The 21,615-nt window shown below is 44.1% G+C and overlaps 1 protein-coding gene across 1 annotated transcript in view; it reads left to right on the top strand.

Annotated features, from left to right (window-relative positions):
* dnah5 (dynein, axonemal, heavy chain 5) overlaps positions 1-21,615 on the top strand; it is a 227,265-nt gene that overhangs the window by 122,675 nt on the left and 82,975 nt on the right. Inside the window, exons 48-57 of the mRNA XM_067995817.1 lie at positions 2,846-3,059; positions 3,875-4,098; positions 5,948-6,146; positions 7,753-7,925; positions 10,684-10,814; positions 12,950-13,103; positions 16,501-16,768; positions 17,951-18,182; positions 18,970-19,084; positions 21,084-21,260. Coding sequence (XP_067851918.1) covers positions 2,846-3,059; positions 3,875-4,098; positions 5,948-6,146; positions 7,753-7,925; positions 10,684-10,814; positions 12,950-13,103; positions 16,501-16,768; positions 17,951-18,182; positions 18,970-19,084; positions 21,084-21,260 — 1,887 coding nt within the window. The remainder of the gene's footprint in view (positions 1-2,845; positions 3,060-3,874; positions 4,099-5,947; positions 6,147-7,752; positions 7,926-10,683; positions 10,815-12,949; positions 13,104-16,500; positions 16,769-17,950; positions 18,183-18,969; positions 19,085-21,083; positions 21,261-21,615) is intronic.

Raw genomic sequence — 21,615 nt, 5'->3', positions numbered from 1 at the left:
TAGCCCTCGACTCCTCAACCAGTGGAAATAGTTTCTCTCTATCTACCCTATCAGTTCCCCTTAATATGTTGAAAACTTCGATCAAATCACCCCTTAATCTTCTAAATTCCAGGGAATACAATCCTAGTTGTAGGCTTGTCATCAAAGTTGAAGCCCATGGAATAAAGTGGGCAGTGGCAGCATGGATACAAAATTGGCTAAGTAATAGGAAACAGTGGTGTTCCCCAGGGGTCAGTGCTGGGACCACTGCTTTTTTTGATATATATTAATGACTTGGACTTGGGTGTACAGGGCACAATTTCAAAATTTGCAGATGACACATAACTTGGAAGGGTAGTGAACAGTGAGGAGGATAGAGATAGACTACAAGAGGACATAGACAGGCTGTGGAATGGGCGGACACATGGCAGATGAAATTCAACGCAGAAAAGCGTTAAGTGATACATTTCAGTAGGAAGAACGAGAAGTGGCAATATAAACTAAAGGGTACAATTCTAAAAGGGGTGCAGGAACAGAGAGATCTGGGATTATATGTGCACAAATCGGAGAAGGTGGCAATAAAGGTTGAGAAAGTAGTTAAGAAAGCATATGGGATCCTGGGCTTTATAAATAGGGCCATTTGGTACAAAAGCAAGGAGGTTATGATGAACCTTTATAAAACACTGGTTCAGCCACAACTGGGGTATTGTGTCCAATTCTGGGCACCGCACTTTAGGAATGATGTGAAGGCCTTACTAGAATGGGATGCAGGACTTCAGTTACGTGGATAGACTGGCGAAGCTGGGGTTGTTCTCCATAGAGCAGAGAAGGTTGAGAGGAGATTTGATAGAGGTATTCAAAATCATGAAGGGTCTGGACAGAGTAGATAGAGAGAAACCGTTGCCGTTGAACCAGAGGACATAGATTTAAGGTGATGGATAAAAGAATCAAAGGAAAAACTTTTTTATGCAGTGAGTGATTAGGATCTGGAATGCACTGTCTGAGGGGATGGTGGAGGCAAATTCAATCGTGGCTTTCAAAAGGGAATTGGATAAGTACTTGAAAGTATAAAAAATTGCATGGCTATTGGGAAAGGCGGGGGAGTGGGACTAGCTGGATTGCTCTTGCAGAGAGCTAGCACGGACTCAACGGGCCGATTGGCCTCATTCTGTGCTGTAACCATTCTATGATTCTATGATTCTAGTTTAACCCTTGGAGTCCAGGTATCATTCTAGTAAATCTATGCTGCACTCCCTACAAGGCCAATATATCCTTCCTAAGATCCGGTGCCCAGAACTGAACGCAGTACTCCAGGTGTGGTCTAACGAGTGCTCTATATAGCTGTAGCATTACTTCGATCCCCTTGTATTCTAGTCCTCTAGATATAAAGGGCAGCATTCCATTAGCCTTTTTGATTATTTCTGTACCTTTCCATTACATTTTAATGATCTATGTACATGGACTCCTAAGTCTCTTTGGACCTCCACTGTTTTGAGCTTTTCACCATTTAGAAAGTGCTCTGATCTATCCTTTTTAGGTCCAAGGTGGATGACGTCACACTTATCTACATTGAAATCCATCTGCCACAGTTTTGCCCATTCACTTAATCTATTAATATCTCTGTAATTTGATGCTTCCAACTACACTGCTTACAATGCTGCCTATCTTTGTGTCATTGCCAATCTTGGATATGTGGCTCTCTATCCCATCATCTAAGTCGCTAATAAATACAGAGAATAGATCCCTGTGGGACACCACTAATCACATCCTGCCAATTTGCATACCAATTTGAATGGGCCTAATTTTTAGGCCCATTATCCCTTCTCTGTCTCCTGCTGTTCAGCCAATTTCTTAACCAGGTCAACAATTTGCCCTCAATTCCATGAGCTTCAACTTTAGCTAACAGTCTCTTAGGAGCAACATTATCGAATGTCTTCTGAAAGTTCATATAAACAATATCCATAAACATTCCCCTGTCCACTACTTTAGTCACCTCTTCAAAAAAATTCAATCAGGCTTGTCGGGCATGACCTACCCTTTACAAATCCATGCTGGCTCTCTCTGATCAGCTGAAAATTTTCAAGGTGTTCAGTCACTCTATCCTTAATTATAGACTCTAGAAATTTCCCGACAACAGATGTTAGGCTAACTAGTCTATAATTCCCTGGTTTCCCTCTCTCACCTTTCTAAAGGAACGGTTCCTGAATCGAGAGAACTTTGGAAGATTATAGTTAGGGCATCTGCAATGTTCTTACCTACATCCTTTAAAACCCTGGGATGGAAACCATCTGGTCCTGCGGATTTGTCACTCTTTAGTGCCATTATTTTCTTCATTATTGTTAATTTGTTAATTTAATGGTGAGTACCTGTCTCTGATTCAAAATTAGTTTCCTTGGGGTCTGCAGCATGCTATCCTCTTCCTCTACTGCTCTCTTGATGCAGAGTTTTACTTGCTGGGATCACATATCAGGACTTCATGCATGGAGATCAGTGCTCTGAAATGAATGGACACAAATCCTGCAGGGCCTATATTGTTGGCAGGCAAAGCTTTGTGCGAATATATGACATTTACTTGTGTACTCAAGACATGGAGATGTGATTGAACCTACAATTTTCTGACTCAGGGACATAAAAGTATTATAAACTGAGCCAAGTTGTTTGATAGTGGGAGCATGAAAATGTTGCTTTCCCCACCATTTACATTCCTCACCTTGATAAGTATGAAAATTCACAAAAGAAAGACTGCTGCCCAGGAGCATCCAAATCATGATGACTGTTATAAATTACAATCTATATTCTGAATAGAGTTTGCATTGCCCTGTCTCTCAGTAAGTCCCTAGGACACTTAATATTGCTCTCATTTTAGGTCACCAATGAAATTGTACGACAACTGATGGAACAGAATGGTTTTTATAATCTTGAAAAACCAGGTGAATTCACAAACATTGTGGACGTCCAGTTCCTTGCTGCCATGATCCATGCTGGAGGAGGTAGAAATGACATACCCCAGCGCTTGAAGAGGCACTTCTCAATTTTTAACTGCACGTTGCCGTCTAACTCTTCAATCGATAAGATTTTTGGTAAGGAGGACAACAATACATGCATCTGGTGATTTATCTCCCCTTTTAATTAGTTTATCAATTGAAGAAAAATACATTTCAAAGTCTGAAACATTTGGGGGAGTTTTAACCCCCCCAATGATGGGCAAGAGAGGGTTGGGGGTGGGGGGTAGGTGTTAAATCGGTACAAATGTGAAATCCAACCCCAAGAACTCGCCTACTTCTGGTTTAACCGTGACGGGTTTGGGGGGACGGCCAAGCAACCTACTCTGGAGAGGCGGGTCCGTCATTATAATATTTAAATGAGGATCCGTTCCTCAGATTTTGGGAGCCGTTTGAATTTAACGGCTGCGGGCCAGGTTTCCCAGGGTTCGGGAAACCTGGCAGCTAAAGGGACAGGAGAACTGCCAGATCCAGCAGGTAAGTGCTTTTCCAGCACTGCTTGTGGGCTTGGAGGAGCAGAAGGGCTCCCCCCTCAGCCCCCGCGATCGGCCAACACCCCCCCCACCACAATCTTCAGACCCTCTCCACGATCTCTCCCTCGCTGCTGCGCTCCAAGCCCTCCCCACTGTGTTCCGATCTTCTCCGATTGCCGTGGACTGTCTCCAGCTGTCCCTGGCTGTGGCCTTCTACAGCTGGCTTTCTTGCCTGGAAATAGAGTAAAAAAAATGCTAATGAGGTCCTCCTGTTAAATTCGGCAGGACCTCGGCCTTCCCAGGATTTCCAGGTTTCCCGGCCACAAACATGCTCCCTCCCCTCCTCCCCGTAAATATTGGGGCCATTATTACCAAACCTAATTAGCAGAAAATCTGAGTTTCTGATGTTTGTCTTTTTAGGTGTTATTGGAACTGGCCACTACTGCACTGAGCGGGGCTTCCGTACAGAGGTGAGATCTCTGGTAACCAAGCTGGTATCAATGACCCGCAAGCTTTGGCAGATGACCAAGGTAAAAATGTTGCCCACACCAGCCAAGTTTCACTATATCTTTAACCTGAGAGACCTCTCACGGATTTGGCAGGGAATGTTGAATACCACTTCAGAGGTTGTCAGCAGTGAAAGCGTAAGTATTGTTTGAAAACTGTCTTCTATAAACGTTTTTCATTTCAAGCCAGGGGTGCTTATCAGGAAGTTGTGCACCTCCAGCCTATGATTTTCTGCCCCCTAAAACTAATGGACAGAAAACCATAGCTTGACGGAGTGCAATTTCTGACATCCGCTCTGAAGCAGAAAATTTCTGCTGGGGAGCTGATTTTTTTTTAATGTAGATGCTAATGCAACAATAAAAAGGATTTCTTAATTGGATAGAAAGACATTCTTTGTGCATCATTCAAAATAAGTAACATTCACGCCAGACAAGTGCCAGGCAATGACCATCTCCAACAAGAGAGAGTCTAACCACCTCCCCTTGACATTCAATGGCATTATCATCGCCGAATCCCCCACCATCAACATCCTGAGGGTCACCAATGACCAGAAACGTAACTGGACCAGCCACATAAATACTGTGGCTACAACAGCAGGTCAGAGGCTGGGTATTCTGCGGCGAGTGACTCACCTCCTGACTCCCAAAGCCTTTCCACCATCTACAAGGCACAAATCAGGAGTGTGATGGAATACTCTCCACTTGCTTGGATGAGTGCAGCTCCAACAACACTCAAGAAGCTCGACACCATCCAGGGCAATGCAGCCCGCTTGATTGGCACCCCATCCACCACCCTAAACATTCACTCCCTTCACCATCGGCGCACTGTGGCTGCAGTGTGTACCATCCACAGGATGCATTGCAGCGACTCGCCAAGGCTTCCTCCCAAACCCACTACCTCTACCACCTAGAAGGACAAGGGCAGCAGGCACATGGGAACAACACCACCTGCACGTTCCCCTCCAAGTCACACACCATCCCGACTTGGAAATATATTGCCGTTCCTTCATCGTCGCTGGGTCAAAATTCTGGAACTCCCTTCCTAACAGCACTGTGGGACAACCTTCACCACATGGACTGCAGCGGTTCAAGAAGACTGCTCACCACCACCTTCTCAAGGGCAATTAGGGACAATAAATGCTGGCCTCGCCAGCGATGCCCACATCCCATGAACGAATTTTTAAAAATATTAGCTACAGTGGCGTTTGATTCTAGTGATCAAATTTGTAGGATCCATCTTTGATCTTTACAACTGATTGATCATGACTCTTGAAGCACATGGATTTTAAAACCGTCCACCTGCTCTATGAGGCATAGGTTTAGAGAATGAATGTAACATTAGGTATTCCCCAGGAAATTCTTTGTGATGCACTGTGGTGCTCTTCAAGAAGACTTCAATTGGAATATAATTATTTTACTCTGATTCAAAGCTTTGTTGCTCAGTGATGATATTGACTCGTGGCCTTCATATTAGGGTAGAGAAAATGCAGCAACTGGAGTCAGGTACTGTAAACTGCAAACTTTATACTACAAATATCCCCTGCTCTCCAAGTTGCATGATTTCAAACCGTCCCTTCTGCTCTCTCAGGCACATGCACCGTTGTATCACAGTGCAGCTCCACACTTATATAGAGAAAACAGAGTAACTGGAACCAGACACTGTAACCTGCAAGCCTGTTCCGTTATGCCACTGACATGACATGAATGCAGGTAGTGCTTCTAGTGCAGATTACAGTTTCCCATCCCGAAATAATAGACTATGATCAGAAGTACAGTCGCATTAATCTTATCAATATGACCAAACCTCACTGATTACTATGCACAAACACAGCCACATACATACATTGGTGTTATGGTTTTGGCAAGGATGGATCTATGATTCAAACAAATGATCACTACAAGTTTAGATCATTAAAACCAACTTTTACTTTATTAATGAATTAAATCTAGCTATTAATAAAATACTTGCCTTCTATTATATGTTCAGGTGACACTAAAGCTGTGGAAGCATGAATGTAAGTGCGTTATAGCTGATCGATTTACCACCCAAGAGGATGTAGCTTGGTTTGACAATGCTTTAGCCACAGTAGTTGAGAAGGACCTAAAGAAGGAAGCTGTGGCTACAGTCGATGTTGGAGTCAATGCTTACTTTGTAGACTTCTTACGAGATGCACCCGAGGCTACAGGTAATCAAAATACAAAACATACGTAAACAGAAAGACCAGCTGGTCCATCAAGCCTTTGCCATAATGTCATGATGCAACTTAAGCATACCATGACCCCCATCGCCCCCCCCCCTCCCACTACCACCCCCAGCACACCAGCATCCAACCACACAATCTTCTGGGTGAGGAAAAGAAAAAAGGGAAAAAGCCGAGGCCAATTTAGGAAGAACAACTGAGAAATTCCTCTCCAACCCTCCATGACGATCAAGCAAGTTCTAGGAGACCACGGTAGGCTGGGAGATGCATCTCCCAATACCCACCTACCTTCTATACATGCTGATGTTGGCCACACTCAGGAACTCAGCCAGCTCCCTTTTGAATGTTTGTATTGAATTGGCATGTACTGCATGACCTGACAAAATTGCTCGATAGGTTGACGACTCTCTGTGAAAATACCTCCTGACATCTAACCTAGTTCTATGCTTACCTATCTTATAGTCATGGCCCCGGGTCCTTCCTAACCTATTTAACTCAAATAGCCTGTTCACATGGACTGAATCTAATCGTTTCATTATTTTAAAGAACTCAATCAAATCTTGTAGAAGTCTATGCTTTTCTAGAGTTAAAAAGGCCTAGATCTCTAAGCCCATCGTGGTAACTAAGGGCCTTTAAACTAGGTATCAATCTAGTGGCCCTCCTCTGAACCTTTTTTAGGGCCTCTATATTAGCCACCATATGAAGGAACCAAAACTGAGGCCGAATTAAGGTCATACAAAAACGGTACATTATTTTTTGTTTTATAATTAATCATCGTGGCAATATATCCCAACACACCATTTGCTTTTGCAAATATAGCACTACAACATGATTGAAAAATATGTACATACAGTAACTGAAAAATGCATTTCACATAAAAAGAAAAGGGCCCTGAAAATCTGTGTCCATTATACTTCTGCTGTAACTTCATCAGGAATCAACCTGAGCAGGCAGGACCTGAATATGCTGGGTCCCACACCTGCACCAAAGATTCCAGATGGCCTTGTGGGGGACAGAGCCTTTTCCCCACTCCAAGCAAAGCCATTGTTGTAAGGGACCAGGGCTCTGGGACAGATACTTCTACGCATCCAGTAACCTCAAAGAGATCCAGCGTTTGCTTGGTGGAGCTACCCACAAAAATAAATAATTTCCTCTCCAAAAAGTATTTCGCACAGTGGCAAGGGGACCGTGGGGGCAGCAAAATTATCTTTTTGGGAAGAGTTCAGACAACCCTTCCCTGCCCCCCCTCCACTAGCCAGGCCACCTCCACCTGACTTTCCAGCCTAGTTTCAATCACAGACACCCCAGACGTGCTCCTAGTGGCACGAGCACCCACCAGTTCATTTAAATTAAGGACCCTCCCCACTGACAATGTGGTAGTGGTCCCGGGGGTTCAGTGGCAGGGACTCCTTGGCACTTGAGATGCGCTCCTGCTACTAATTTTTGGGGCCAAGGTGCATTATGAACATCAAACCTTAAACGAATCCTGGTTTTATTAGCCTAACAGAGCTATCAGATCCTGATCTGGGAAGCGAAAATGAGAGAATGGGTTTAAGTATGTATTTTCATAAAATAAAATCTTTTGCTGCAGGAGATGAGCCAGAGGACACTGACTTCGATATGCCAAAGGTCTATGAGCCTATTGCGGGTTTTGATCATCTAAAGGATCGGCTGAATATGTTTTTGCAGCAGTACAATGAAAGTATCCGAGGAACGGGATTGGACATGGTGTTTTTTAAGGATGCTATGACTCACCTAGTGAAGGTAAAATCTCGAACTGAGTAATTAAGGTTTTACCAAGATGGCAGTTGGCAGGTTCAGAAAGCAAAATTTGAGGCAGACTGCTTCCATCAAACATGTCATGGTACTGCAAAGCTAAAACATAGGTTTAAAAAAAATTTAAAAATCAAAAGCAAAGTACTGCGGATGCTGGAAATCTGAAATAAAAACAGAAAATGCTGGAGAATTTCAGTAAGTCAAGCAACATCTGTGGAGAAAGAAACAGAGTTAACGTTTTAAGTCGATGGCCTTTCGTCAGAACTGGAAGATGTTAAAAGAGTTAAAGTTTTTGAGCAAGTACAGAGCCAGGGAAAGGGGGGGAGGGAGGGAAGGGGAGGAAAGAACAAAAGGGAAGGTCTGCGAAAGGGTAGAGGGCACGAGTGATTAAATGACAAAAGGGATGATGGTGCAAGGAAAGGAAGGCGGTAATGGGGCAAGTTAAGAAACAAAAGATTGATCAGGAGGAGCTGTAAATGGCAGCAGCAGAACCTTTACCAGCACCAGCTGACCGAAAAAATGGGAGCAGTGGTTATGATCTGAAGTTATTGAAATCAATGTTGAGTCCGGAAGGTTGTAAAGTGCCTAAACGAAAGATGAGGTGCTGTTCCTCGAGCTTACATTGAACTTCATTGGAATAGTGTAAGAGGCCGAGGACAGAGTGGGAGTGGGAAGGGGAATTAAAATGGCAAGCGACCAGCAGGTCAAGGTCATTCTTGCGGACAGAGTGGAGGTGTTCAGCAAAGCGATCACCAGTTCTGCGTTTGGTCTCCCCAACGTAGAGGAGACCGCATGGTGTGCAGCAGATACAGTATACTAAAAAAAACTGGATGCCATACAATCTGAGGGTGATGAGCAGGCCATGTCAGCTTTGAATCTACACATAACTAAATATCCCCAAGAAAACTGCAGAATATTTTAGCTTCCTTATGTTTTCAAAATTCCAACATAATTTCGAATAGTTCTAATAAAAAATATTAGAACTAAAAGCTGACAAGTCCCTAGGTGCTGACGGACTTCTTCTTAGGGTCTGCGGAGATAGTAGATGCATTGGTATTAATTTTCCAAAATTCCCTAGATTCTGGAAGGGTCCCATCAGATTGGAAAATAGCGAATGTAATTCCTTTATTCAAAAAAGGAAGGAGACAAAAAGCAGGAAACTTCAGGCCAGTTAGCTTAACATCTGTCATAGGGAAAAGGCTAGAATCTATTATTAAGGAGGTTATAGCAGGGCACTTAGAAAATCTCAATTCAACCAGGCATCGTCAACACGGCTTTGTGAAAGGGAAATCGTGTTTGACTAATTTATTAGAGTTCTTTGAGGAAGTAACAAGCAACGCGGATAAAGGGGATCCTGTGGATGTGGTGTACTTGGATTTCCAGAAGGCATTTGACAAGGTCCCAAATCAAAGGCTACTGCACAAAATAAGAGCTCATGGTGTAGGGGGTAACATATTAGCATGGATAAAGGATTGGTTAGCTAACAGGAAACAGAGAGTAGGCATAAATGAGTGATTTTCAGGTTGGCAAGATGTAACGAGTGGAGTACCACAGGGATCAGTGCTTGGGCCTCAACTATTTACAATCTATATCAATGATTTGGATGAAGGGACGAAATGTATGGTTGCTAAATTTGCTGATGACACAAAGGTAGGTAGGAAAGTAAATTGTGAGGAGGACATAAGGAGTCTGCAAAGGGATATAGATAGGTTAAGTGAGTGGGCAAAAATTTGGCAGATGGACTATAATGTGGGAAAATGTGAACTCATCCACTTTGGCAGGAGGAATAGAAAAGCAGTATATTATTTAAATGGAGAGAGATTGCAGAACTCTGAGGTTCCGGGGGATCTGGTTGTCCTAGTACATGAATCACAAAAAGTTAGTATGCAGGTACAGCAAGTGATTCGGAAAGCAAATAGAATGTTGTCATTTATTGCAAGGGGAATGGAATATAAAAGTAGAGATATTTTGCTACAGTTGTACAGGGCATTGGTGAGACCACATCTAGAATACTGTATGCAGCTTTGATCTCCTTATTTAAGAAAGAATATAATTGCTTTGGAGGCGGTTCAGAGAAGGTTCACTCGACTGATTCCTGGGATGAGGGGGTTATCTTATGAGGAAAGGTTGGACATGTGGGGCCTGTATATATTGGAGTTTAGAGGAATGAGAGGTGATCTTATTGAAACATATGAGATCCTGAGGGGACTTGAAGGGGTAGATGCTGAGAGGATGTTTCCCCATGTGGGAGAGACTAGAACTAGGGGGCCACAGTTTATAAATAAGGGGTCTCCCATTTATTACGGAGATGAGGAGAAATTTTTCTCTGAAGGTCGTGAGTCTGTGGAACTCCCTTCCCCAGAGAGTGGTGGAGGCAGGGTCATTGAATATTTTTAAGGCTGAGTTAGATAGATTCCTGATTAACAAGGGAGTCAAAGGTTATAGTAGGTAGACAGGAAAGTAGGGTTGAGGTCACAATGAGATCAGCCATGATCTTATCAAATGGCAGAGCAGGCTCGAGGGGCTGAATGGTCTACTCCTGCTCTTAATTTGTATATTCGTATTTTTGAAATGTAATTTTTAAGCGATATGCATTGTGTTATGACGCACATACCATGTCTACATGTTATATTTTGGGAGAGAAATTGTTCACCGCCACTTTGCCTTTTTCTGTCTATCAGAAATGTATTGGTTGTTCAACTCATTCATAAAACAAAATTATTTTAATTATTTATTTTCTGACTAGATTTCACGTATTATTCGCACACCTTGTGGGAATGCATTGTTGGTTGGTGTAGGTGGGTCCGGCAAGCAAAGTTTGACTAAACTAGCATCCTTCATTGCTGGATACAAGACATTCCAAATCACACTAACAAGGTATGGCACAGGCATTTCTCATTGCCCTTATCGCATTTATTTGGATATTTATTCCATAAGGAGACAAAGGGGAAGTTTTACCCCCCCCCCCACCCAGGACGGGCATGAGAGGGGTGGGGAATCGGGGTTAAGTTCTTAAAAATCTGAAACCCGCTGTGAACGCGCCTACTTCCGGTTTAACTAGGACAGGTTGGGGGAGGGGGGGGGGGGGCGGGTGAGTAACCTGCTCTCGAGAGACGGGTCAGTAATTGAAATTTGTTAATGAGGCTGCATGCCTCAGATTTTAGCAGCCATTTAGATTTATCGGCTGCGGGCTGGATTTCCTGGGGCTCGGGAAACCCGACAGCTGACGGGAGGTGAGAACTGTCGGATCCAGCAGGTAAGTGTTTTTGTAGCAATGCTTGTGGGCGTGGAGGAGCAGGAATGCTTCACCCCGGCTCCTCAAGAAAACCTGCTGCGATCTGTCTCCCTCCCTGCGATCTCCAAACCCCCCCAATCTCCGGGATGACCTGTGATCTCCAGGCCCACCCACGAACTTCTCCCCCTCCCCCCCCCCGATCTCGCCCTCCCCCCGCGATCTCGCCCTCCCCCCGCGATATCCCCCTCCACCCCGCGATCTCCCCCTCCACCCCGCGATATCCCCCTCCACCCCGCGATATCCCCCTCCACCCCGCGATATCCCCCTCCACCCCGCGATATCCCCCTCCACCCCGCGATATCCCCCTCCACCCCGCGATATCCCCCTCCACCCCGCGATCTCCCCCACCACCCCGCGATCTCCCCAACCAACCCGCGATCTCCCCCTCCACCCCGCGATCTCCCCCTCCACCCCGCGATCCCCCTCCCTCCCCCCGCGATCTCCCCCTCCCCCCCCCGCGATCTCCCCCTCCCCCCCCCCCGCGATCTCCCCCTCCCCCCCCCCCGCGATCTCCCCCTCCCCCTCCCCACCGCGATCTCCCCCTCCCCACCGCGATCTCCCCCTCCCCCCCGCGATCTCTCCCTCCACCGCGCGATCTCTCCTTTCATATGCGATCTCTTCCCCTTCCCCTCACTGCGATCTCTCTCTCTCCCCACTGCGATCTCTCTCTCTCCCCACTGCGATCTCTCTCTCTCCCCACTGCGATCTCTCTCTCTCCCCACTGCGATCTCTCTCCCCCCACTGCGATCTCTCTCCCCCCACTGCGATCTCTCTCTCCCCACTGCGATCTCTCTCCCCACTGCGATCTCTCTCTCCCCACTGCGATCTCTCTCTCCCCCCGCGATCTCTCTCTCCCCCCGCGATCTCTTCTCCTTCCCCCCCCACTGCGATCTCCACCCCCACCGCGATTTCTCCCTCCCCCCCTCAACAATCCCTACCCCACCTCCCCACGCGATCTCTCCCTCTTTCCCACCACCTCCCTCCCCCCCCCACGATCTCTCGCCCCCTCCCTCCTCCCCGGTCTGCGGCTGCAGCCTTCTAGCGCAGGCCTTCCCAGGCAGCCTTTCAATCTGACTGGCTGCCAGCCGGGAAATGAAGAAAAAAAATTCAAATGAGATCCTGCCATTAAATTCGACAGGACCTCATGTTCCCCGTACTTCCGGGTCCAGCCCCCCCTGCCTCCACGTAAATATCGGGGCCAGAATCTCTCATGGAGCACTAATGATGAACACAATCTCTGCCCGATGGAAAAGTGAGCAGAGCAGGAGTTAAAATCGAGCGGCAAATTTAGTGCCGGGCAGCGGGGGCTTCTGCCCGAGTCCAGTGGATGTCTCATTAATATATACTAATTCGGGACCTATCACATAGATAGACTCCGAGGCAACTTCCATGGCCTACTGGCAAGAGTGCTCTTCCTGTGCTCCCCCCAAAAAAAAAATTCTGGCCCCCTGCCGGCCCATCCAATGCTTACATATTGTATTGGAATTTCAAATGTTAAGTTTTAACATGTACGTAATTATAACACATATTGCTCTGTGCAAAACATACATTGAACTAAAATATTTTAGCCCTGAAAAGGGGAGGACAGGATAATATTAGTGGTCCTGTCATGTATTCTTTTGAGTGATTGAGAGTTTATTTTTGCTTAATACTTATATATTTCAGAATGTAGTTTTCCTTTGAAGCAGCTAATTGTCTTTGTTCAACCTACACTCAGATCATACAACAGCTCTAACCTGATGGAAGACTTGAAGGTTTTATATAAAACCGCAGGTCATCAAGGCAAGGGAATCACCTTTATCTTTACAGACAATGAGATCAAAGATGAGTCTTTCCTTGAATACATGAACAATGTTCTATCATCTGGAGAGGTAAGCTAATTTTAGGACTCAATGGCAGAAACACTTCCTATATGGTTTCCATAATGTTGCTCTTTAGCGTCTAGTCTGCAGGTAATTCACTCATAGTGCAAGTTGAAAACTTCAAGTTTCAAAACTGATACTTGATTTAATATGACATAGTACTTACCTCTTGTCACAATGGAATGCTTTGTGCACAGGTGTGTCTCTAATAAACAAACAAAGTGGAATTGAGAACCAGTTGCTCGTTTGCACACCATGGGGCAGATATTGCGACTCTAGCTTTGTTGCACTGGGACTACAACTCTTGAGAAGCTGGCCGCCTCTGCCCCGCAAATGAGCTGACCTTTACCCCTTTGTACAAGGTCAACTTATTTGCATATTTTAGTGGCATTCCCAGGATAGAGCATATGATGTGCAAGAAGTGCCGTGTGACACTTGGGCTGGAATGTTGGGAGGCAACAGTTAAGTCCAAATCTGCTGGCTGCCCATACAGTGCCACCATTCTTGCCTGCTCATTGAATAGGGTCCCCATTGAAGAATTGCCTGCTGATGTCCAAGTTACAGGTGGGTTTAAATGTAAGGGGTGCCCTCTAATCAGGACAGGGCCATGCAGAACTAAAATTCTCAAACTTTAAGTCACCCCTGTGTAGCATTCGATCCAAATGGGTGTTCAACAACTGGAGGGCTGCTCACGTATTCCAAACACATAATGGAGAGGCTCTGTAATTTAAATAATTCTACACCTTAATGAGCCATGCACACAATTTGTGCACAGGATCACTGTGCTATATGTGCTGATTGGCCACATTGGGGCATGCTAGGTGCATTGGGTATGGAGTAGGCCTCAGACTTCTGCATCCAATAATACGGTGAGCTGGCTGTCATGTATGGTACCATTAAAGTTTCTTCATTATTAATGCATCTTAATAAGTAGGTCTGTGTTTCTGTTCAAAATTATATCAGAATAACTAATTCTTTCTTCTTTTTCATGAGTTGATACATAAGCCTAGAAATTCCATGCAGTTTTTAGTGCAAAATTAGTGTAATCTATGCAGGGGGGAGGGGAGGAATTTGGCGCAGGTCCCATTTCTACTGTGTTTCCGCCCCTTCTTGGCCTCATTCAGAAATGGAGTGGTGGGGGGTGGGGGTGTGGGGGGTAGAGCAGGCAGGTATTGAAGCAGGTGTACTTATTGTTCCAAGGCTGTAAATGGGCCCCACAGTGCCACATCCTGATGGTGATGATCTAAAAGAAAGGTTTCCTCCAGGTAGGTGAGGAATCAACTGAAAGTGGAAATTGTTTAGCATTGACACTTAGGCCAGACAAGCCTGCCCCCCCCCCCCCCAACCCTTCCATTAGAGTGGCAAGGTGCCACCTCAAAATCTCACTGGCCTCTGTTGTGCTATTGTGGACATGGGTGCCCATCCCTGTTATTCAAATTCCTGAGATATGGGACCGGGTCAAGTTGAGGGAAAACAGATAGGTGGAAGTCCAGTCCCACCACCGGGCAGTGGAGCAGGACATCAGAATTTCCAGGTCATGAAGTTTATCAGATACACTGTACTGATAGGCAAGGATAAGAATTTGATTTTCCTTAGATTTCACTTCAAAGCTTCTAAAATTCAGGTATTTATAAAACTGAAGATCCATTCTAAGTTATGTTACTGGCCAGCACTCACCTCCCTTGACAGCCAGCAAAAATGAATGCAAGTGAGAGCTTGGTTTAGAGGTATACTCTCGCCTCTGAGTCAGAAGATCATGGACTTAAGTCGCACTTCAGGATTTAAGCATATAATCTTGGCTGAGGGAGCACTGTATTGCTGGAGATTCTGTCTTTCAGAAGATGCATTAAACTGAGGCCCTGTCTACCTGAAACAAAAACAGAAAATGCTGAACACTCAGCAGGTCAGGCAGCATCTATGGAGAGAACAGATGAGTTACAGTTTCAGATGTGAACCCTTAGTCAGACATTTTACCCTGTTTCCCTAATCAAGTGGCTGTAAAAGATTCCATGGCACTATTCCAAGTAACATGGGAGTTTTCTTGGTGTCCTGGTCAACATTTATCCCTTAGCCAACATCAGCAAAATAGATTATCTGGTCATTTATTTCATTATTGTTTGAGGGACCTTGCTGTGTGCAAATTGGTTGCCACACTCAAACATTCTTCATTGACTGTGAAGCATTTTGGGATATATTGAGGATGTGAAAAGTGCTATATAAATGCAAGTTCTTTCATAGTATTGCATACATATTCACTTATGCACCACGAAGGGTCAGATATTCACCTCCTTGTTAACAGGTGACTAAAAGCCAAGTGAGGGAGTATATTAGATACAATAAGAAAATAGCAGAGGCATATTTATGTTTTTAGTGATATTTGTGTGGGTAGTGGGGAGTTAGTATCTATCAGACTTAGCTTTCCTTACACCCTGGATTGACCTCAGTGTGAGTTGGGTGATCAGGAGATTTAAGTGGAGTTAGTTCACAGGAAGGAGCACATATAATTTGGTGTATTCTAGATTCAGATGCAGTTCATTATTACTTGCCTAGATTTGCACATGTTCCACATACACCTTGTCTATGTTTTTCTAGTGGGGGAGTCGGGTTTTCCCTATAGTTTGGGATAGGTCTTATTGTGAGCAGTGAGAACTGAGCAAACTTGCACATTTTATCCTGTCTCCCTAATCAGGTGGCTGTAAAGGATCACATGACACTATTCCAAGTAGTGTCCGCCCCAATTCATTTCCTTGGGTCGGGGATCATTTGATATACACAGCAGGATTTCCGTCACCAAGAGGGAGCCCACCAATACAAAGAAGGAAAATGCAGGTGGTGCTGCAGCGAGGATGCTGCTGAAGTATTACAAGAGGTGGACAGGGACCTTAAAAGGGCAGAAGCGCACCAAAGGCAAAATGCCAAATTTATTTTTCGGCCTCAGTTGCAGCCTAAACAGGTATAGCTTAAGGGCAGAAATGGAGGGAGAAAAAGTCTCTAATGGGCCATCTCCCTCTCTTTAAACAATCTTGGGGCCTTCCTGCCACTACTCCAGGCCTACTGACTCATTCCATCAGGCAGTCCCTGGGAGCGTTAATAACTTGGGACAGACAGGAGAGAAATGAGCCAAGAAACCAAGCTCCACTTCCCCTCCACCCTTCCCCCCGTTGGTATTTTCATGCAGTGGGCAGGGAAGGAATGGCCTGCAGCACTCCCAGCAGGGACTGTTGCCACTCATTTCACATACAACTGACAGAGGAGGGAAATTTTCATCCTCTGTATGGGCTGGAATCAAACCTTGTTCCCAGCAGTGAATGGATTTCATACCCATCCATATCACCACCTGGTCCACCATTTGATATTCACTGTTATTCTGTTAACATCAGCTTTACATTTGTTATTTTGATCTTAGGTCTCTAACCTGTTTGCTCGTGATGAAATAGATGAGGTAACAAGTGACCTAATACCTGTAATGAAGAAGGAATATCCTCGCAGGCCACCAACCGGTGAAAACCTGTACGACTACTTCATGACTAGAGTTCGTCAGAACCTTCACGTAGTGCTTTGCTTTTCACCAGTGGGAGAGAAATTCCGAAATCGAGCCCTGAAGTTTCCAGCACTCATTTCAGGCTGCACCATGGATTGGTTCAGTCGTTGGCCCAAAGATGCTCTCATTGCTGGTGAGTCTGTGCACAGTACAGCAGGTCTCCAAAATCATTATTTTGGCAGAACTTTATTTGGTTAAAATTTAGAAAGATTATTCCAAGAAACTATTTAGTGAGTAGTGAGGAACAGAAAAGGAAATTTTCTGATGGGTGAACTTTTGGTACGAGCACCCCTCCACCACCACTTTGTTGACTGCCAGGGTCTGATCCTGCAGGTCCCCTACTGTTTCCTCCTCCCGCCTCAATTCCCAGCTCCTGCCCACCGGCCAGGGAGTGTGGATCTGGCTGGGTCCAGGTGGGAGTCAGAGGAAAGATATGTTAATGAAGCCTGGCCGTTAAGATCGGCCGGGCCTTCACGCCCCAGACTCCCCAGGTTTGACCACGCTTCGAATTTTGCTCTCCGTACCCGCGCCCCCTTTAAAATTAGGGCCAGTATCTCTGTAAATTGGGTCTGAAGGGAGTAGAGTGCCTTTGTGAGCTGGGATAGAGCAGTGGGAGTGGTGAGGGGTGAGGGGGGGGAGTGGGTGGATGTGAGAGAGTTACTTCTGGGGAAGTGATGGTCTGGTTAGTCTGTTGAATATCCAAATGTCACTTTGTTTTTCCTTTTTTAGATTAAAAAATCTAGCAATTATAAAGTAAAAAAACTGCTTAAAATGAACCAAAGAAAACTTTTTCCTCTAAAACAAGTGAAGGAATGTTAGGTACACCCACAGCTTAAGTTACAAACCTGTGTAACTACTTATTTTCATTATTATGGGCCATTCCTGAGTTACCACCTTATTGGAGACTGTGTGATTTTTTAAAAAAACTTGTTCGTCAGCTTTTGCTAAGTTTTCTAAGTTGGCACATATGTGGTATTCGACAGACAAATGTCCACATTATTAAAAAAATCACTGGCAATCAGAGGCCAGTGCGTGGCATGCTATGCATGTATGACTGAGTATACATACATATTGCTGTTATTTCCTCAACAGTGACACAAGGAGACAGTGAAAATACAACTGGCTACTTGCACTAGTATGGAAAGAACCACTTCTGCAACTCTTTTGCAATATAAAATTGCAAATAACTTAAATAACTTAAAAAGTACACTATCTTATTTTATCTTTCTGAGTTATGCAAGGATAAGTCCATTTGCGGTGGTTTTTTTCATTATCTCTAATGACAAACTGGAGCTTTTTATTGTTTTTTTAACAGTATCTGAGCATTTCCTATCCTCTTATGGAATTGACTGCACCACTGAGATCAAAGGAGAGGTAGTTCAATGCATGGGATCCTTCCAAGACGGAGTGGCTGAGAAATGTGTGGAATATTTCCAAAGATATCGTCGATCTACCCATGTGACGCCAAAATCCTACCTCTCATTCATTCAGGGATATAAAGCAATCTACAAAGAGAAGCACTCTGAGGTCCAAACGTTAGCTAATAGGTAGGAATTTAATGCATTAAAACTTCTTCACATAAATGAATTAATTCATACTTTAAGATATTCCCATTTGAATCCGAACCTTGACTGACATTTACACTGGAGCTTCCCGTAGGTGCATTGTTTGTCAGTTATGCCAGTGGGTAGAGGGAAAAAGAAGAAGGAATAGGAACCAAGCAGGGAGGGACCAAGGCATAGTATCATAACATCTGTGAAGATGTTCTATGGGCTGGTCCATTTTTCCTGCCCTGCTGAGGAGAATAGCATGGATATTATTTCTAGAGTTTGGATGGAGGTACATGGGAGTTTTTTTAAGGAGCACATACATAACAATCGACAAACAGGCCACCTTCCCTACAAACAAGCCATTTTCTTGGCTTCATACCTATCATTGCTGCACTCATCACAAACACCAAAATACCACTGAGTTTTATTCTACTACTCTAGCATGCAATTGCCCTGAAATTTCATCCTGAAATCATAGACCGTCCTACCATTGAATTATTAACCCTAAAATCAAGAGGAAACTGTATTGTTATAATCTACTTATGCATTTGTGGACTGTTGAACAAGGTTGTTAACAAAATTATAATTTTCAAACAGTATTCCTAAGATACAGAAATTCCAAAATTACATAGAATAGCTCTTCGTTGTAAAACAGAAAGCAGTGCATAATTATTTCAAGCATGGCACTGAAGTTTATTTATCCTATTTTTTCATATTTCATAAAGTGTTAAAGGAAGGTGCTTTGTCAAACAGTTTGTTAAATATAGATTTTTTTTCTCTACAGAATGAATACTGGCCTGGAGAAATTGAAGGAGGCCTCGGAATCAGTGGCTGCTTTAAGTAAAGAATTGGAGGTGAAAGAGAGAGAACTACAAGTGGCCAATGAAAAGGCTGATATGGTATGTACTTTTCCTAAAATAATACTTCAAGGCAAGTTCTTGGTGCAAGTATTCAGATGCACCTTCCCCTGAACTTTGCTACTAACCCTTCCGAAGTTTGTAGTGTGAAGGGAGGTTCTGCAATTTGTATGCTTTCAGCAGGATAGGGATGTACATCGGAGTTTTTTTAAGGAGTACATTAATAACAATCCACAAACAGGCCACGTTCCCTAGAAACAAGCCATTTTCTTGGCTTCATATCTGTCATAGCTGCACTCGTTGCTAATACCAAAATGCCACTGAGACTTAATCTACTATTCTAGCATGCAATTGCCCTGAAATTTCATCCTGAAATCATAGTCCATCCTACGGGGCCTGCCCCCACACCCCCCCCCCCCCCACCCCCCGAAGAGTTCGGAAAATCCAGAGAGTCACTGGCTGGAAAGTGCTGAGATTCCCCACCCTGGAAGAAACATTTATATTGCTCAGTGTCAAATTTTGTCTGATAACCCTCCTGTGAAGCGCCTTGGGACGTTTTACTACATTAAAGGCACTGTATAAATGCAAGTTGTTGTTATTGTATGGTCTGTCAACTACTAGATTTTTTTTTTAGATCTTCATATTTATATTTCCTTATACCAGATAGCATCCTAGTGAATCTGCATTGTAGCTTCTCTAAAGTCTCAATATCTTTCCTATGGTGTGGAGCCTACAGTGTGGCACACAATACTTTAACAAGATCTTATTAAGGTTTCCTACGAGGATTTAAAATCAGCCCTTATGTGTCTCCTAACCCTTCCTTTTGTTCTTTTGTTGATGATCTTAAATTTATGCCCTCTAGTTACCGACTCACTGACCAATGGAAATAGTCTTTCCCTATTTACCTGTCAAAACCTCTTATAATTTTGAATAGCTCTGTTACATCTTCTCTTCACCTTCTCTGTTCTGGTAGCATGTGAGTAAATCTATTTTGTTATCTCTCCATTAATATCCTCCCTGAAGTAGGGATACATTCATGATTTTGCAAGAAATAGGGAGCATATGTGTATGCAGTATGTCTACAATGTTGCTACACATAACCATCAGAGGAAATTCTCCCCCATGGTTGCATGCATGCAGTTTGTCTTTAAGTGTTTGGGTGCTGCATTTTGTTTAAAAGGAATAGTCTGACCCAAATCTGGTGCAACCAAATTAGGAAAAATTTGGGTAGTCACCAAATTGCTCTAAACCAGATTATTTCTACTCACTCTCAGTTTGAAATCTGTGTTTTTTTCAACTTAATCTTGATAGTTCTTTGAATCCATCTTACATAAGAACATTAGAACACAAGAAATAGGAGCAGGAGTAGGCCATACGACCCCTCGGGCCTGCTCCGCCATTGAATAAGATCATGGCTGATCTTCTAACCTCAACTCCACTTTCCCACCCTATCCCCATATCCCTTGATTCCCTTACTGTCCAAAAATCTTTCGATCTCAGCCTTGAATATACTCAACGACAGAGCATTCACAGCCCTCTGGGTAGAGAATTCCAAAGATTCACAACCCTCTGAGTGAAGAAATTTTTCCTCATGTTGGTCCTAAATGACTGACCCCTTATCTTGAGACTATGACCCCTGGTTCTAGACTCTCCAGCCAGGGGAAACATCCTCTCAGCATCTACCCTGTCAAATCCTCTAAGAATGTTATATGTTTCAATGAGATCACCTCTCATTCTTCTAAACTCCAGTGAATAGAGGCCCATTTGACTCAATCTGTCCTCATAGGACAACCCTCTCATCCCAGGAATCAATCTAGTGAACCTTTGTTGCACCGCCTCTAAGGCAAGTATATCCTTCCTTAGGTAAGGAGACCAAAACTGTTCACAGTACTCCAGGTGTGGTCTCACCAGAGCCTTATATAATTGCAGCAAGACCTCCTTACTCTTTTACACCAACCCCCTTGCAATAAAGGCTAACATACCATTTGCCTTCGTAATTGCTTGTTGTACCTGCATGTCGTATGTTTTATCCCTTTTTCAGGTTTTAAAAGAAGTGACTGTGAAGGCTCAAGCTTCTGAAAAGGTAAAGATAGAAGTTCAAAAGGTAAAGGACAAAGCTCAGGCCATTGTAGACAGTATATCAGTGGACAAGGCCATTGCTGAAGAGAAACTGGAAGCTGCAAAACCTGCCCTAGAGGAGGCGGAAGCAGCTCTACAGGCAAGTAAAGGTCACCTGTTGTTGCTGTCTTTGATATCCAGAATATGTGTTTAAGAGGGACAGTTGCTCAAATGTTGTTTCATTCTCTGTTTGTTTAACAGAAACAGTTGCATTAAAAGAGCATTTAAACTGAAGGTACCACATGAACTGATGGGTGAAATTATGTGAGGCCCTGCACCATTGCTGGGGCCTTACAAGCAGCAGGCAGCTTATGGGAAAATTGTGATTTTACATCCACTTATTTCAATGGATGGAAAACTGTGAGCAAAGCACCCACGATTTTCTGCTAAGTTGTCCTTTTAAGTGCAAGGCCTCACTAATGGCAGGGGGCATCTGTCCCTTCCTAGCAGCAGGA

This window comes from Heptranchias perlo, chromosome 2, assembly GCF_035084215.1.
Source record: "Heptranchias perlo isolate sHepPer1 chromosome 2, sHepPer1.hap1, whole genome shotgun sequence".
NCBI lineage: Eukaryota > Metazoa > Chordata > Chondrichthyes > Hexanchiformes > Hexanchidae > Heptranchias > Heptranchias perlo.
The sequence above is the reverse complement of the archived record's forward strand: the minus strand, read 5'-3'. Positions and strand labels throughout refer to the sequence as shown.